The sequence below is a fragment of the Protopterus annectens genome, chromosome 4.part1 (genome assembly GCF_019279795.1).
Source record: "Protopterus annectens isolate FY-2018-M chromosome 4.part1, PAN1.0, whole genome shotgun sequence".
Taxonomy (NCBI): Eukaryota; Metazoa; Chordata; order Ceratodontiformes; family Protopteridae; genus Protopterus; species Protopterus annectens.
In genome coordinates this window covers 466,011,514-466,031,523 of record NC_056734.1, presented here as the reverse complement: position 1 = coordinate 466,031,523, position 20,010 = coordinate 466,011,514, and the positions used below count along the sequence as shown (strand labels likewise).

At 37.6% G+C, this 20,010-nt stretch overlaps 1 protein-coding gene across 1 annotated transcript in view; it reads right to left on the bottom strand.

Annotated features, from left to right (window-relative positions):
- LOC122801226 (avidin-like) overlaps positions 1-19,443 on the bottom strand; it is a 37,277-nt gene extending 17,834 nt beyond the window's left edge. Inside the window, exons 1-3 of the mRNA XM_044070779.1 lie at positions 19,321-19,443; positions 18,905-19,109; positions 418-541 (exon numbers count right to left, since the gene is read on the bottom strand). Coding sequence (XP_043926714.1) covers positions 418-541; positions 18,905-19,109; positions 19,321-19,443 — 452 coding nt within the window. The remainder of the gene's footprint in view (positions 1-417; positions 542-18,904; positions 19,110-19,320) is intronic.
- Positions 19,444-20,010: the final 567 nt, after the last annotated feature.

Sequence of the window (20,010 nt, the reverse complement as noted above, 5' to 3'; positions counted from 1 at the left end):
TAATGTTACTTTAATACAATTTGATTACTTTTGTATAAATGTAAATTTGCCTGTGTCATAAGTGATAATTCAATAAAGGTGTTTAAAACAAAATAATCCTGTCTTTCACAGTGAGTCTCTACCTCCCTCATGTCCTCCAGCCTGTACTAAGTTGTAGGAATACAGCCTTCTCTCAGGAGAAGGTGTACAACTATGGGTCAACACTAGCATAGATATATATCATGCTATAGTTAAAGAGAAATAACAAACAAGTTATATACACTTCAGAACATGATTTTCATAAAGCAGTTGAAAACAGTAAAAGTTTAAAAAGGTAGAAATCCTTGATCATATTGATGGAACTTGTTAGGAATCTACATAAACTTAACTGCTGTAGGTTTCAAAGCATTCCTATTGTTCTTCACTCTTTTAACTTACATAGTCTGTTTCCAGTCATCACTAATATCTGCAGCACTTGTCCGAAGAATCCATTTTGTCTTCAGGATCTCTTTTCCAGTAGTCTTATTTATGAAGCACTGACCCACAAGACCAGATACACTATCTGGGAAAAAATACATTGTATATATATGTTATTATTCTATAATGATGCACTTTCCTAATTAAAAGAACAAATGATTACTACCGAGTATTACAGTAAAAAATAAAGCAAACAGATATGCATTCAAAGACCAAAATAAATACAAAAGGCCTATATTCCACATGTTCTAGAACATCCCTGGATTTCATGAAAAATTCCATTTGGTTAAAAACAGGGTTGCACTTTTTGAAAAATTACGCTGCACACTTTTACCAAGGATGACTGAAAGAATAAAAAATATGCAATAAAACAGTACTGTGCAGTTTGTTAACTCCTGCCATACAGACTCATGGGAAATGCAGGAATGATTCACCGGTATGCTTCTGTGATTGAGGACTGAATTATAATTGTTCTACAAGACAAAGAAAAACAGATAAGTGTTTTTGTTTCTTAATCTGATTTTAAATTCATATTAACAATCAGTATCTGCTTTAGCTAAGGTCGTTAAGTATATTATAGTGATTCCAGTTCATAATTGCTCTACATGTTTGCTGTTTTAAGGGATCTAACTGTTGTTATTAAGCCCTGGTTTCATTCTTGTGTATGTCAGGCTAGTTCAGGACTTGCCTTTGCATGGCACAGTTCCAGGCCAGTCAGCTCAGGCCTAAGATGCTAATTGTTTTCCCTTCCATCCACTCTGCTGTAGTTTTGTTATTAAACCCAGTGGATCTGTTAAGATAATTTGACAACATAATTCCCTCCCTCTCCCAATATGCTGGCTGCTGACAATAAGTACATAAGTATAATTTTGCAAAAGTCTCTCCCTTTAAACTACTCACTAGGCTAAAAGACCTCTGATAGAATTGCTTAATACTGAATGCACTGATATTGCTTACACTGATTTTAGTATCAAAAGTTCTTAATACTGAGTGCACTGATACTCTTTGCACTGATTTTAGTATCAGATTGCTTAATACTGAGTGCACTGATACTGCCTGTGCTAATTTTAGTATCAGATTATTTAACAGAGTGTACTGATACTGCTTGCACTGATTTTAGTATCAGATTGGTGAGTTTGTTTACTGGTTCTTGTTGATAGCACAAGAAGGTTTCTGGGCTAGCTGTTTTGTACTGAAATTTAAATATTCAGTAGCAAGTCCATCCAAACATGATTCTAAAGCCAAACTCCAAGCAGTTATAGTTACCCCTGCCCCCAGAGTCATTCCTGACATTATCATGGACCAGCACTTCCCCACAACTTCTTTAGCCAGCTGATTTAAATGGGTATCATGAGACAGTGTAGGAGTTGTCTCATGCTGACTGACGATTATCCATTACTCAAGCAGCACAACACAGTGTGTGAGAGATGTACATATATAATATCCTTTGAGGCAAAAATGCCGCACATAGTAAGCTCAGACACCAAACATACACTACCACCTGTGCACAAGCACAGAGATTCATAGATTAGTACTAAGCTAACTGCCCTTGCGAGCCATTTTAAGCCTAGCCAATTATCCCTTGTGAGACTCAAACCCTGCACCTTGTGTTTGTAAGACAAGCACCTTACCAATTAGGCCATCTTCCCAACCCTGGATTCCTGGACTTTGCCAATGCAAATACCCTGGAATAATTAGTCAAAGTACCCACTACGGGGAATAACACCTTTGATTTTATCTTTATTAATATGGGAGCTTTGTGCACCATTCTTTGCATATCTTCATCACTTGTTATAGTTGACCATAAAGAAGTCTCCTTTGAAATAAAACTTAAACTAAAGATCCCTTCCACCAAAGGTACCTTTAGAAATTTCTTTAAGGCAAACTACCAACCAAATCTGCCGATTAATTATGAAAACACTACAGAAGAAATAGCTCTGTGACATTATTAAATAAATTGGTTAGCTATTTCACAAAGAGCACTATTAGCCTCTATACATCAATCTTTAAATTAATACTACAGCAGTACAACTAACCTGTCTCTATTAACATGTACATTAATACTACAACAGTACAACTAACCTGTCTCTATTAACATGTACATTAATACTACAGCAGTACAACTAACCTGTCTTTATTAACATGTACATTAATACTACAGCAGTACAACTAACCTGTCTCTTTTAACATGTACATTAATACTACAGCAGTACAACTAACCTGTCTCTATTTACATGTACATTAATACTACAGCAGTACAACTAACCTGTCTCTATTAACATGTACATTAATACTACAGCAGTATAACTAACCTGTCTCTATTAACATGTACATTAATACTACAGCAGTACAACTAACCTGTCTCTATTAACATGTACGTTAATACTATAGCAGTACAACTAACCTGTCTCTATTAACGTGTACATTAATACTACAGCAGTACAACTAACCTGTCTCTATTAACATGTACATTAATACTACAGCAGTACAACTAAACTGTCTCTATTAACATGTACATTAATACTACAGCAGTACAACTAACCTGTCTCTATTTACATGTACATTAATACTACAGCAGTACAACTAACCTGTCTCTATTAACATGTACATTAATACTACAGCAGTACAACTAATCTGTCTCTATTTACATGTACATTAATACTACAGCAGTACAACTAACCTGTCTCTATTAACATGTACATTAATACTACAGCAGTACAACTAACCTGTCTCTATTAACATGTACATTAATACTACAGCAGTACAACTAACCTGTCTCTATTTACATGTACATTAATACTACAGCAGTACAACTAAACTGTCTCTATTAACATGTACATTAATACTACAGCAGTACAACTAACCTGTGTCTATTTACATGTACATTAATACTACAGCAGCCCTTGCTTTTTTATTGAAATGGTGTGAACTACTATGGTGTTAAACAGATTCCCTAGCAGTGACTTCTACAGTTCCTCATTGCATGCTATCAACTGCAACCAATGCTTTTTCTGCCAGGGGTTTCTTATTCCGGAATTTGCTCTGTGCCAGCATTAGACTTCGTCTAACTCTCATTGACTACTCTTCTCTTTCAGCTCAAACTGTTCTTGTAGGACTAAATGCTTCTGCGTAGATGCTGTTACAGAAGAAGTCTTATCCGGTCTCAGACTGCTCCCAGGTGCATGCATGCATAAGCACTCAATGGCATCCAAAATAGAACTAACAGTATGCATGCATTCTGTGTCAGTTAGTCTGATGCTGCTATTGTAAAGTCATTGTGTATTTTGTTCTTGTAACAAAGTCATAACTAAAAATGATCTGCTAGTTCAGTCAGTTCACCCACTTGTAGATAATAAGTAAATAAATAAAAAGCTCATTTTCCAGTGTTTCTCATTACCCTTTTAAAACCTTAATTGTTTATTGTCTAAGAACCTCATCCACTGTCATAACGATGTTAATACTCATTATACAAGGCTCCCCATTATAATAATTATGCTAATATTCATTGTCCAGTGCTGATTTCTAACATAAGTATTATTACTTTTTAGCCAAGATCCCACTCCATTATAATAAAAGAGTTACTACTAATTGCCCAAAATACCACTTCTTAGGTTCATAGGTTAGGACTAGGCTAACTGCCCTTATGAGCCATTTCAAGCCTAGCCAATTACCCCATGTGAGAATCAAACCCTGCACCTTCCATCTGTAAGGTAAACACCTTAACCATTATGCCATCCTCCCACCCTTTCTTTACAACAAAAGTTTTAATACTGATTTCTAAGGGTCTCACTCCATTATAATAAACGTGTTAATCCTAATTGTCCAAGGTTCTCCTCCCTTATCAATTCAGATGGCATTTAAAAAGCAGGGGCCCCTGTACAATGAGCATTAATACTTTTATTATAAGGGAGGAGGGTCCTGGACAAGGAGAATTAATAGTTTTAAGTGAGGAAGTTATCCTCCTTACTACAGGCCCAAACCTCTAGGCCCCTATCTTAACTTATACCACTGTCCTCTGCTCAGTGCTATGAATATTTCTTTCCACAAGTATATCAGACAATTTTGCTATCACCTTCTTCCTCAAGACTAACTTCCTTAATCCAACTACGATCAAGGACTTCAGCAAAATTAACCTATTAGATTTTATCAATCTTTAAAAAATATACATGGTCTGATTCATCCCAAAGCCATGAAAATTGACACCCCATTCCTAATCAAGAAATATTTTGTCCTATTAAATCACTTCATAGAGAAAACTGTCCCCTTCTGACATAAGTGAAAAATATAGCATACCAAACATCCAATCAGGTGGGACAGTAGAATCAACAAATTATACAACATGGAATATAGCATCTTAACATTTTTATATAACTGTTGCCCCTCCCAGGTCATAAAATAAAACGTAACTAAGTTAGTAAGAAACACAAAAACAAGTGCAACCCCAAAAGGGAAACCAGTAAAATATACAAGCACTTTGTGAAGCATTGTGTCCAGTGCAAAATAAGCAATTTATTAAAAGGCCAGCAAAAAAACTTAATGCTTTAACTGAATCACTGTGTTTTCATTTCAAAACTTTTTCAGATAATATTCTACATAAAATCGTTGCCTTTATATATCAGAAATTTCCACCTATCAATTGTACACCATGCAATAGTTGCCAAACACTCATTAACACAAATTGCAGATTTAAAAAATAATCACAGTTCTTCTTCTGTATAAAAGTTGCTATAAATAAATAAATGCTGCGTCCTATATATGAAATGAAATACTTGTAAATTTATAAATATTAAAAATTGATACATATAAAAATGTTCACATATAAAAATGTTATATAAGTAAATATAACATTTTAAGGGCTTTATATCAAAATGCAGTGTTGAGGACAGCTGCACATAGATTATATGGCTACAGAAGCAAGACAGGGTGAAATCTGTTTCGGATTCTTTTCATTCTAGTGAAAGAGATGCTGCCTGAAAAGGGTGCAGGATTTTCTTAAAGAAAGGAAAGGACAACACTTAACTGTTCGTTCCTACTCTTTGCAGATGTTTCCATGTTAGTGTTACAAGAGGTGGGGAAATCACTGCCCTTTAGATTGAAATATTTTGTATTTATTTTTGGGATAGATGTGGCTTCACATATCTAAGTCATAGGATCATAGGCTCATAAGAGATGACTAGGCTAATGGCTCTAGAGCCTTTTTAAGTCTAGCCATTCATGCCTCAGTTTTCCCAAATTCCACATAGACTAAAATGGCTTTGACATATGCCAGTGCCTTAGGGCATCTACAATCTGCCCTTGACCAGAGGGGACACAAGCAGCAAAGCAAGGGGTGAATTTATGATTTCCCACTAATTGGTCCAACTTGCATCTGAATATGTTTAGGGAAGAGCTCTGCTTCCCATGAATGGGGAGTCTTTTCCAGAGAAAGGATAATCTCTGAGACACATAACTGTTCCTCCAACATGTTTTGTTTATGTCACAGACGAGGCTTAGATCTTTAGAGTGGGTAATTCTAGTGCTGTTTGATTTGCAAATATGTAGTAGATCTATCAGGGCTGGTTTGAAGAATGCCTTGTAGGTTAGGCATAGATCGCCCCTCAGTTGTCTGTAGGAGACCAGGTACAGGGACAGAACTTTGAGGTGGTCCTCATAGGACATGTTGTTTGCACCCTGTATTATTCTAGTTAGGAACCTCTGGGGCCACTGCAGCTGTTGCAGTTGCCTGGTTAGGTACATGATGAAGGGTGCATTGTACTTGATTATTGGTCAAATGACAGCTGAGTATAGTGAGATTATGATCACCTTAGATCTGCACGCCATGCCCTTACTTATCAGTTGTGCCCCGTAGAAGGATTTTCTCACCACCATGGACACATGGTGATAAAAGTTCAGGTTCCTGTTAACCTGAGTTACCAGGTCCCCTACCACTGGGTCTACTCTTGGGAGAGTGTTATCAATGCTGTAATTTACAGGGGTGGTCATCTTCTCAAAATGTTTAGTTAGACATTTTTTGCGTTGAGTTTTAGGCCTTGACTCTGACACCAGATATCTGTCTGTGTCCAACCTTCCTGAAGGATATCTATATCTCCAAGGAATTCAGTGATTGAGCCAGTTTGCAGTCATTAGCAAATTTGGTCAGCCAAAGGCCCTCTATGTTTGCCTTGACATTAGAGAAGTATGTTTTGAAAGGAGCGGTCCGAGTACTGAGCCCTGTGGGATACTACTAGTAACAGGGTTCTTGGTGATGGTGGATTACCCCACCCTAACTTCATGTGTCCTAGTCAAGAGCCATTTGGCTATCCATTGGGTGACATAGGGATCCATGCCTAAATTTGTGAGTTTGTCTATAATACCCTAGAGAGGTATTGTGTCAAGTGCCTTTGCCATGTTGAAGTAGGCAGCATGCACTGTTTTGCCTTTGTCCATGGTTCTAGTGACCTACTCAAAGAAGTCCATTGGGTTTAGTTGGTATGACCTGCCCTTGATGAATGTAAACTGAGATGAGGGTAGTATTTGAAGATTTCCTATGTCTTGTTTATCAGGTCTATGATAATTCTTTCAATGGCCTTGCATATAGGACTAGTCAAATTTGTGGGTTTGTATTTCCCTGCTTCTGCTGATGGTCCTTCTTTGTGTAGAGGGATGACTATTGCAGTCCTCCATTCCCCAGGGATGAAGCTTTTGCTGCAGGCTGTGGTTGAATAGAGGTTCTAGTGGATCTGATAGGTTATAATTCAAGCCTTTTATGTGGCATCCTAGGATATTATTAAGACCCATTGATGCAGTGTTCTTAGCTTTGGAGAGTAAGCTGAAGATCTGTTCTTCAGGAATAGTTGGGGGAAAATGGTAGGGAAAGTGGTAGATGGTATTTCCTAGGAGGTAACCGGTTGATAGTAAAATGAAACTGGAGCAAAGTTTATTGGCCAGCAAATTTGCTATATTCTCTGGATTGGTATTGGGAGTGCCATTTACTATTACTTCAGCACACTGTTGGGTGTTCCCCTTAAGGCTGTGTATGTAACTAAAAAATCCTTATGGTTATCCTTAGCTTAGGAGGCTATTTTTGCCTTGAAGTTGGCTTTAGTGGACTTGATTAGTCCCATGAGTCATTTGTTGACAATTATCAGGGAGTTTTTTGTCTGTTGGCCATAGTCCTTTCTATTTTTGGACGATTCTTGTTGCACAACCTGTTTATACCGGGGGTCCAACAAGAGGTCTTTTTTTGGAGTTTGTTGTAAGTTTATTTCAGTTTGGTACTGTTGTTTCTTTGCAGTTATTTACATGATTGTACAGGGTTTCCACAAACACTTTTGTATAGGCGACAGTGTTCTCTGAGTTGGAGGCCTTAGAATAAATAAGAATTCGAGATATTATCTTGTATATGTTTTATACAGTATGTATGGTTTGGAGTAGTTACTATTCATTTTAGAATTTCATGTTTTGTTATAAGTGGGCATAGTTATTTATGTATGAGTGCATTTTTAGCATAAACTGTAAATGATACATATAGTTTTTGCAAGTCAGTTGAGTGTTTTCCTGTTTTGAATGTTATGACATCGAACATGATGACTTTGGCGTTCAGTCGTCTTCAGTTTCTAGTTGCAGCATTGTTAACTTGATGGGAGGGGGGTTCATAGAATGATGATGTCGTAATTAAGCTAGACATTCTGTAGGTTGTCTTTAATGACTACCCTCTATATTAGTAGTAGTTGTTTAAAGTGATTTTATTAAAGTCTGAGGAAGCGTTCAGACCACTTTACTAATAGAGCAATTATTTTTAAGCTGCTGAGTCGTGTGGAGGAATTGTATTAACTTTGTTCCTGTTGGATTATACAATTGTTCCTCTGACTTGAGGCTCAGTTAGTGTGATTTGCTGTTTAGTATTACATAGCAAATGGTGAAGTGCATTTATGCTGAGTATAATTGTTGTATACTGGATTCTTGTACTGAACCACTTTGTTGTTTGTGAAAAAGTATTTTCCCCATTGCTTCTGAAGGCTGGAAATGGACTGGTAGAAATCTCTGTCTGATTTTTACTTTTGGAAGTATTGGCACAGTTTGATTATTTGGATTACAGGTGATGCTTTAGAGAGAAAGAAGGAACAGCTTTTCATGCCTATCATTTTTTTCAGCTTTCTCTGCAGCTGTGTGTAACTGAAGTTAGTGCATTAAGTAACGGCATAAGAGTGAAGCTCTCCCACATAAGGCTACATGTGGACATCAATGTTTTTGCTACAATAAAAATTAATTTATTGAACCAACCACCACTGATCAAAAGAGTTTGATTGTTCTTAAAACCAATAAATATAATTTATTGATGTTATGGGCCAGAAATTTGTTACTGCAATGTTTACTCATGCACTTAAGCTGAAGGAAATGTGAACATACACGATTGCTTAAAGTGTGGTTGACTTTTGGGATAAAGGTACATATGAGATATTGAAAGTGAGGCATCCTTGGAGGCAGAAGTGACTTGACAAAATGTTACTTACAGTGGTATGGCTGAAGGAAGAGCTTGACATGTTCTCAAATGCTCAGTTCATTGAATGGACTGAGATGCAGCATTACTGACCAAATATTCAGTTGACTGCATAATGCTGGTATTCAGTTGCGTGAGGTCACATTGGGTTAAGGAATTTGCCTTTGCCCACTATTGTGCAATCTCAGTTTGTATATGTAAGCACCAGGGGTTGTTAGGGGGGTAAATGGATGCTTTCCCCTCATAAAAATTTGCAAAACAAGTTGCAATCAGGTATGTTACTTTCTTTGGTCTGTTTTTTATAATCTGTGCTGCAATTACTTTTTTGTGATCGCTTTTTGTCCTAACAGATTTTCCTCGAGAATATGTTGCACAATCAATAAAGGTTACATAACAGCCACATAAATTAAGTAAACCTACAAAGAAATAAAGCAAAAAAAAAAAAACAACAAAGATGAAAGAAATACAACCAATAGTTTGGTGTGTATAGTTATTGTTACAAGTAATTTAACAGTATACTCTTACTGTGCATCTCTTTCACTGAATATGTAGGTGCATTTGCATCACTGGTTACTCATTTTGCTGCTCCTAATTTGTAGTTTAAAGTACTCTAGAAAAAACATGAGTGAACTGACTAAATAATGCAAGGTTAGTTTATAAAGTTTAATCCGTTATCCTTAATAAGTTAGCTATGTTGTCACAATCAGTTTTTACATATAAGATATATATAAGAATATAAGATTATAAATGTTAGAAAATATGTATTAATGTATATGTTTAGTGCTTATTAGAAGCTAAAAGGGTTAACACATTTCATTCTATTTTATGTATAGCTTAATTCTATATGAAATTACAATATGCTTTTCAAACTGCAGTATGCTTTCTGAAATTGCAAGATGCTCTCTGACCTAGTATTTGCTAGCACAGCAAACTTTATGTTTATGCCTTTTGGAAATTTACTGAGAAGCAGGTGATTATCTGCTAGGTCAGGAAAATAATGAATAGAACAATACTGTTTTCTATAATGTTACTGAACTTGAACAATCAGCTCTGTTTGTGTTATGAGAACATGCACAGCTGCAGAAAAGACAGATACAGATGAACAAAGACTGCTTGAAGAAATGAACTATAATCTGTACTTGCTTTGTGCTCGAATTAGCCATAGTACCTTGAATGGCAACATTGCATAGTGAGAAGTTGTATCTGACCGGTGGTCATCAAGGCCACGTTGTTTTTCTTAGGAAGTTTTTTTTGTAAACTTGATGTGCCAGCAGAAAATCATGGACAAACAGCTGCTATGAAATAATATTGAAAGAACTTGTGATTTATTACGTCAGCTTAGTAGGCAATGTCTTGTAAGAAATGCATAAGAATAGCTTCACTTCCTGGTTCTAGTTAGACAAACTCTGTATTAGCATGTTTTTGTCTCCTTGCTGCAAGATTAAAGTGCCTTAACCTGAACCTGCCATGTGTTGATCTTTTTGAATTTGTTTTTCCTTTGACAGATTGGTCCTTCGGAATGGAAACTCTCACTTTGCCTCAGGTCAGATGGGTCAGGTGGCATGAAACCATACGGGGAAGAGAACACATTGGTTCTTCTGCTCTGAAAGATCTCCGACTGAATTGTCATTCAAAAGAAGCCAACCACTTTTCTGATCTGTGACTGGAGGACGAGTTAACGGTTTTCCATCGAACCTGGTGATCAAGCACGGAGGCTGAGGTAAGGTGAGATTTACCTTTTTTCTGTTTTAGATCAGGGACTTGATTTGAATCATCTGTCAGGAGATTTGTTTTGTACAAGTCAGGGACAGAAAGATTGCAGTCTTGTCATAGATCAGGGAAACAGAATAGGTAAGACAGTTATTCTAGATAAACTGTGAAAAAGAAAAATCGTGGTACCACGTGAAAATAAGAAGGGTTATGTAACATTTTTAACAGTCAGAACAATATGGGTAATAAGTGCACAAAAAGTTCTCAAGATCCACCGTTAACCGAAGATGCAAAATATATGCAATTACAGCGTGCCGACAATGTTAGGTACTATACAAAATGGGTTAATAAATATGAATTTAATGGCAAATTAGAAAAATCCTCGCTTATTAAACTTGTCAAACAGCTTAAAACTGATGCAAAAGGTCAGGTAAAAAAGCAACGTCAATTAGGCATTCCTCAGGCACACAGGTGGATTGAGGTAGCAAACCGTAGGGAACAAAAAAGTAATAATTCAAAAGCTATGTTTTTAGATAAAGAAGACAATAATTTGGTAATAGCATCAGCCCCTCCGCCCCCTCCGCTTCCCGCACCAGAATATGAAGTGAGTGGACAAGCTGGTCTACCTCCGCTATACCTGGCTGTCTCCGCGAAGCCAAGACCGTATGTCAGAGATCCCATCGAGACTAGGTCTCGAACACGTAACTTAAGAGGGGATACTGAGTTATATCAAATAAACAAAAATTCACGAGCTATGAGTGAAGAAGAGATATATACACTCATAGAAGTACGAAATTCTCAGGCAGGACAGGCAGGGCAGGACCTGACTCTCCTAGTATATAGACTGTGGACACCGGAAGACATCCGGAAAGCCACAGAGTGAATTCCCCATCCAAAAGTTAATTTTAGAAAATTCTTAGAAGACTTACAGGGCATGAGGTTAAGTTATCATTTAAATGGAGAAGAAGTAGAAAAAGTAGTTAGACAAATCGTAGGTCCAGATTGGTACATGATCAGTGGCAACTGGAATCCTCGTGACGCAGAACACAAGCCACTCCCACATAGCAAAGCAGAACTGGATAACAGAGTGAAAGGTCTAACAGACCGAATCTCTGAGAAATGGAAGCCTAGGGCAGGCTGGACTTGCATTAATCAATGCATCCAACAAGAAGGTGAAACTGTTGACAGATATTATGCTAGAGTATTAGAATGTTTTAATAACCATTGTGGGATGCAGGTACCTGAAGACCAAACACATGATTCCTCGTATGAGAAGCAGCTAAAGAATGCATTTTTGAAAGGCAGTATTTTGCCTATAAGCAGCTTTATTACAAAGCACATGGTAGACCATCGTACAAGTAGATTACAGTCACTATTTGAATATGCTAGACATGCCGAAAGGCATTTTAACAGTAAAAAGAAAAAGAAAGCCCAAATATTTTCTGCAGAAGATGGAGCAGAGGTTTATGTAGTACAGTCCGGGAAAAAGGGCAAGAAAAATGCCCAGGGAAACAAACAATCTGATAAACGTTCAGAGGAGTTTGAAGAGAGAAAGAAAAGGGGTGAATGTTTTAAGAGCGGAAAAAAGGGACATTTAGCAAGGGATTGCAAGCAAAACAAGAAAATAGCCGTGGAAGATAAGGAGGGTGAGGACTGACTATATGATAGTCAAGAATCACTAGAATGGAGTAACCGAGAAAAGACAAATGCAAATGTGATAGAAGGAGTAGAGGATGTGATAGAAGAAATAGAGGAAGTGCAAGAAATCGCAGATGGTGAAGAAAGTGAAATTTTAGACTTAGTATTATTGAGCCTAGAGCTCTATTTAGCAGACACGAAACCGGAAGTTACACTTCTGGTAGAAGGGAGGGAAGTTAAATTCCTGTGTGACTTAGGGGCTTCACAGACCCTGATACATCCTTCCAAACTACCAGAAAATTTAGAATCACTTGATTGCATATTAGTGAAAGCAGCTAATGGACAGCTGTATCGGGAACCACTCTCCCATAACATAGCAATAACTGACCCTGTTTCAGGGATGACCCAGAAAAGCAAAATTGTTGTTTCTGCAAAATGCCCAGTAAACCTTTTGGGCAGAGATCTTATGCAGATATTTGGCATAGCAGTAGTTACGACTATGCAGGGTATGGAAGCACAGTGACAAATGGATACTTTTGTGGTGCGACCGGAGGGTGAAACATTTTATTGGTACAGCCAGGACTTGGTCACGACTGGTGCAAGGGCAGTAACCGAAGAACTGATGAACATAGCCATCAGTAAGTCCCCCTCCCTTGACACTGATAAACAGCATTTGTTGCACTCTACTCTGTATTATTGTAGCACACCAGGACCTGATAAGGAATATGAGCAAGAACTGTTTAAAAACCATGCAAACAGATTAGTATTATGTAATATGTACTGGGACACAGAAGGGAGCAGTGTAGTTAGCTGTTCACTGCCCCAGGAATTATTTGCACTCTATAAATCTAATCGATTACCACATGTTAGTTTAACTAAGGACAAGAATGTAAAATGGGCAGACCTAGGAGAAAAAGTCACAAAGTGGGAAAAACAGACAGAGTTAGAATTGTCAGAACAGGGAGTACAGAAGCAGAAGTTAAATTGGGTAACACAGACACGCCCAGCTGTACACTTGCAGTCTAGCGAGGACAGCTGATTAGCACTCTTACTAGAAGAGGAAGAAAATGCTTTACAGAGCATACCAGAAACTCTCTGGTCAACAGAGAAATCAGATGTAGGACTAATTCGTACAGCAGGACCAGTTACTATCACGCCAAAATCAGCATTTAGACCACAAAAGAGACAGTATCCCTTAAGGAAAGATGCAGAAGTAAGAATCAAACCTATAATAGCAGCTTTACTTAAGGAAGGAGTACTGGTAGAATCTCCCGATTCACCATGTAACACACCCTTATTTCCTGTCAGGAAAGCAAATGGAGAATGGCGTATGGTCCAAGATTTACAAGCCGTAAACGACGCAGTAATACCTAGAGCACCTACGGTGCCAGATCCGCACACCCTATTGAATGATTTGAAGCCTCAACAGAAGTATTTTTCTGTGGTAGATATTAGCAATGCATTCTTTTCGATACCAATACACCCTGACAGCCAACATTGGTTTGCATTCACATTTCAGGGGAAAAGGTATGCATACACGCGACTACCACAGGGGTATTGTGAAAGTCCAACAATATTCGCACAAGCGATGGCAAGCAACTTGGTGGGATTTTGCCCACCAAGAGGCAGTCAGATTTTACTTTATGTAGACGACATCCTGCTGGCAGCCCCCACCCAGCAAGAATGCAGAGAAGATACCATAGCATTACTATAATTTCTAGCCACTCAAGGACATAAAGTAAACAAAAACAAATTGCAGCTTTGGAGAAAGCAGGTTAAATACCTGGGATATGTAATATCCAAAGAAGGCAGAACATTAGATAAAGATAGGAAAATAGCAATTTTACAAGCACCCAAACCGACTACCAAGAAGAAAATGATGTCTTTCCTGGGTACGACTAATTTCTGTCGGAGTTGGATTCCAAACTATGCCTTGGAATCTGCTCCACTGACCAACTTCATATACTAGAAGCCTATGGCAGCACAAGATTTATTACAATGGACACCAGAAGCAGAATCAGCTTTCTGCAAACTAAAACAATTGATAGCATCCTCATTAGTTTTAGGATTACCAAACTATCATAAATGTTTTTTCCAAACTGTAGATTGTAAGCAAGGTTATATGACATCAGTGTTAACACAGCAACATGGGGATAAGCAATGCCCCATAGCTTACTATTCATCACAGATGGACCCAGTGGTGCAATCCCTGCCCCACCGTGTACAAGCAGTAGTTGCAGCTGCAATGGCAGTACAGGCTTCGGCCTCAGTAGTGTTGTTCCACCCTCTCACATTGAGAGTGCCTCATGCAGTCACGATTATTTTACTGCAAGAAAAAGTAGCATATCTTTCTCCTGCTAGACATCTTTCCTGTATGACTATACTCTTGAGCCAACCTCATATGACAATTGAATGATGTACAACTTTAAATCCATCTACCTTGCTCCTGACCCCTGCGGATGGCACACCACACAGCTGCCTGCAGGAGATTGAGCAAAAGACACTGCCTAGACACTGCCTAGAAAAGATCTAATGGATGCTCCCTTGGATGATGCCGAGGTGACATATTATGTGGATGGAACCTAGTGGGGTATTCAGTAGTTTCTGATACTGAGATTTTAGAATCAAAGTCTTTACCACACAACTTATCTGCACAAGCAGCAGAATTGATTGCCTTGACAAAGGCATGTACCTTGGCAAAGGGTAAATGTGTGAACATTTTTACTGACAGCCAGTACGCTTTTTCTACTGTACATGTTTTTGCACAACAGTGGAAAAATAGAGGAATGATAACATCTACTGGTAAACCGATTAATCATGCGCAGTTTATTTTAGATTTGTTAGAATATATTCAGTTACCTCAGAAAGTAGCTATTTGTAAATGTGTAGCTCATACCAAGCAATAGGATAGGATTTCAAAAGGTAATGCGAGAGCTGATGCAGCTGCAAAGCAGGCAGCTTCAGCTTCAGAAGTATTTCTTTTGAGTGAGGAATTACAACCTTCTGAGATTTTAGATTTAGAAATGTTGAAAACAATGCAGACACTTACTACGAAAGTAAAAAAACAGAAATGGATAAAACGAGGAGCAATTCTTGAGAAAGGGCTGTACATCTCCAAAGAAGGAAAACCGATTTTGCCGTCTAATTTGTTTAGATATGCAGCTTTGTTGAGCCATGGGCAGTGCCATGTCTCAACAGGGGGGATGGTACAGTTAGTGAACCGAGTGTTCACAGCATATGGATTTACAAACTGCACAAAAAATTTTTGTGCAGCATGCCATGTTTGTAACAAGCATCATGCACAAGGGGCATTGAAGCCTAAGCAAGGGAGTTTCCCAACACCACCGTACCCATTCCATACTATCTGTATGGATTTCATAGAACTGAACAAATGCGAAAATAAGAAGTATTGTCTTGTCATTATAGATATGTTTTCCAAATGGGTGGAAGCTTTTCCGACCAAAAATCCAGATGCAGCTACTGTTGCAAAAGTCCTTGTTAAAGAAATTATTCCTAGATTTGGCATACCAGAAAAGATCTACAGTGACAATGGCACACACTTTGTAAATCAAACTATACAACAGTTGAGCCGATATTTTGGAATTTCCTTAAAGAACCATTGTGCATACCACCCACAATCCACAGGACTAGTAGAGAGGCATAATGAGGTTTTGAAAAACAAACTTAGGAAATTAATTAATGAGACACAAAAGAACTGGGTGCACTGCCTGCCTCGGGGATTGTTGAGCATGAGAACTGTTCCAAATGCAAAGGGGTTAACTCCTTTTGAAAAATTATTTGGGAGGGCATACTATATACTTCAATGGAAACCTCTAATACCTGCAGACCAGGAGACTGACAGTTCACTTGCAGAATATATGAGATGACTTTTAAGTAACAAACAACTTTTGCAGTTAAATTCTGTTTCAGATAAAGAACAAACCAGACCATCAAAAGCAGCAGTAGTCCCAGGCACGTGGGTCTGGGTGAAAGTCATCAAGAGGAAGAATTGGACATCACCGAAGTGGGAAGGGCCATACCAAGTGCTACTGTCACCACCCACTGCAGTCAAGATCGCAGAGCAAGCGTCCTGGATTCATCTGACACACTGTAAATTGGTTAAAAACTTTGAACTGGACAAAAAACTTGTTATTGTTACACAAGAACAAAATGACCAGATACGGAGCAAATAGAAATACAGAACAACCTCAGAAGTATTGCATGATAATTCTGTTAACTATTCTGATAACATTGATCTTTTTGTTGTGGTCTTTCCTTTTTCCAGCCACACAAGCTGAACTGAATAAACGAGATGCATTACTCATAGACTGGCATCCAAACTTTAACACTTACCAAGCAATTAAATATGTGTATGCTGAAACTTTTAATCTTTCGAATTGCTGGATTTGCACAGCTACACCAACAGCATATGGGGGATTGTTAATGACTGCTGTCCCTCTAGGGGTCAATGAGACCTGGGAAAATTTGATTTTTGATACTACAACTGTGAAATTACAAGACAAAATAGCATTGTACTTGCCTGTTACACAAAAGGAAATTGTATGTTTTTACAAAAATGATACTGTTCTGGTGGGTTGGAGCAATTGTAATGTGACTGTTCCTTACAAATGTTATATCAAAGCTAATAATGCAGGTTATATTTGTGATACATACTATGATTCATATTTTGAATTAATGCACAAAACGGTTGAAGTACAATGTAATCCTGTTCTTTTTAAACAACTATCTATCATTGATAAGAAAATGTTTCATGCAGGGCAAGTATATATTAATACTAAAGTAGAGAATTGTTATTTTATGTGTGAGAAAAAGGCATACAAATGGTTACCTGAGAATTAGTCCGGCAGTTGTTTTTTGGGTTACCTGGTTCCAGCCATACGACACACTGCAGTTTTGCCTCAGGGAAGAATTTGAAATGTCAGAGAGGTCACCAAGAAACCTGGAAATCCAATCAAGAGACCTGAGAATCCAATGGGACGAATCAAAGCAGGCTGGAGAAACCATAACTCCGTGAAAAACAAAGATAAACTGACACATATGGACTTGAGTGACACTATTATATCGTGGGCAGGTATAGCCCTGCATATGGTACAGTGAAATCGATTTGGGAGCTGAGAAAACTGTCTAAACTTCTCAAAGTAATGAGCAATGCAACTTTTTCTGCTCTCGAATTAGTGACTGATCAACTGAATGCTATGAGAACTGTGGTTCTTCAAAACCGCATGGCTCTCGACTTCACCCTAGCGGTGAAAGGTGGTACATGCGCTTTAATAAAAGAGGAGTGCTGTTCGTATATTCCTGACAACCAGCATGAGATAAATGACCATCTTGAGGTGATTCAGCAAGTGTCGGCCATGACCAAACCAGGCCCAAACCCACTGATGGATTTTTTCCAGAATTTGTTTGGGGGGTTGGGATAGCATCCTAATGAACATCCTGATTGCCATTTGTGTGGGATTACTCCTATTAGGAGTGTGTGTTTGTTGCAGTATTCCATGCATGAAAAGATTAATCAAAGATTTTATAGACATGTCAGTTTCTGAGACTTTGTATCAAAGTACTGAAATTGAAGAACTGTTGAAAAATGAAACACTTTCATAAGTTTAAACTAAATGACTCTCTTAACTGCAAATTCTGAACAGAAAGAGGTTAGGAGAAGAAGCAACTGTTTATGCTTTTTTAAAATAGAATAAAAAGTATTAACGGGGGAAATGTTAGAAAAATATGTATTAATGTATATGTTTAGTGCTTATTAGAAGCTAAAAGGGTTACCACATTTCATTCTATTTTATGTATAGCTTAATTCTGTATGAAATTACAAGATGCTTTTCAAACTGCAGTATGCTTTCTGAAATTGCAAGATGCTCTCTGACCTAGTATTTGCTAGCACAGCAAAATTCATGTTTATGCCTTTTGGAAATTTACTGAGAAGCAGGTGATTATCTGCTAGGTCAGGAAAATAATGAATAGAACAATACTGTTTTCTATAATGTTACTGAACTTGAACAATCAGCTCTGTTCGTGTTATGAGAACATGCACATCTGCAGAAAAGACAGATACAGATGAACAAAGACTGCTTGATGAAATGAACTATAATCTGTACTTGCTTTGTGCTCAAATTAGCCATAGTACCTTGAATGGCAACACTGCATAGTGAGAAGTTGTATCTGACCAGTGGTCATCAAGGCCACTTTGTTTTTCTTAGGAAGTTTTTTTTGTAAACTTGATGTGCCAGCAGAAAATCATGGACAAACAGCTGCTATGAAATAATATTGAAAGAACTTGTGATTTATTACATCAGCTTAGTAGGCAATCTCTTGTAAGAAATGTATAAGAATAGCTTCACTTCCTGATTCTAGTTAGACAAACTCTGTATTAGCACGTTTTTGTCTCCTTGCTGCAAGATTAAAGTGTATTAACCTGAACCTGCCGTGTGTTGATCTTTTTGAAGTTGTTTTTTCTTTGACAATATAAGAATATATAAAACTTGTTTTTCATTACTGCATAATGACAAGGCAGTGAATCATTTTTTTCAATTGTCAATACCATTTTTTGTAATATAAGCCATGGGTGATGAATAATAATGAGACTTCACATACTTGTAGGTGCCACGTTGACCACAAATGCAAAGGTTGGAGAAGCACCGAGATTCTGAATACCAATTAGAGGATATCCTTTACTTTCTACTCCTCTGCTTCCTGGTACTGGAATATAAAAGTTTCCTCGAAAGATGCTATCTGCATCAACTTTCCCAATTGTGACATTGCAGTGGTAGTCATTCATCCATGTGCCAGTTAAGATACACTAAAATAAAACAATTTTAAGAGTCATTATATCCACACAATAATTAATTTTGTATATCTTCACTAAAGAATGCACACACAAGTTTTTTTCATGTCATAAATTCATTTGAGATATATTTTGCATGTCATTTTATTTATATATATATATATATATATATATATATATATATATATATATATATATATATATCCCAACTAGTTAATACTCCTACTAGACCTAACAAAAACAACTCTTCAGGAAACATCCTAGACTGGATATTAGTTTCCCACGCTAAAAATATCTCAGAATGTTGGACTTTGCGTGATTCTCTCAGTGACCACTTGCCTGCCTTCATTCGTCGCACCCCCTCATCTATATACTTACAACATAACATAACTATTTCTGAACCCATAATCTCAAAGATTTCAACGCAAAATCCTTTTCAGATAAACCTAAAACTAATAAGGTGGAACCTTCTGAAAACTCTTCCTCTTGATGATGCAGTCACTCACTTTAACACTATATTTATCAACCTTCTAAACTCCTGTGCCCCTCCTGGAACTAAAAGAGTAAAATCTACCGCTGGCCCATGGCTTTCCAAAGGCACCCTAGCTGTCATGCATACTTGTGACAAAGCTTGGAAACGCCACCAAAAACTTAATACCCCACACACTCACTGAATACAAACAACTCCGCAATAAAGTAAAAAAATAATTGCATCTGACTGCAAATTCTACTACTCTCAACTCCAAACCAACCATAAATTCTATCTAAAAAAGTTATGGAATAGTATCACCAACCGCCTAACTCCTGGCCAAAAAAACTAATCCCTGCCCTGACCCCTACTCCTCAGACCATGGCACTGCCTCCATATTCAACACCTTCTTCATAGACTCTATTACTAAGCTCACTACATCCTTCC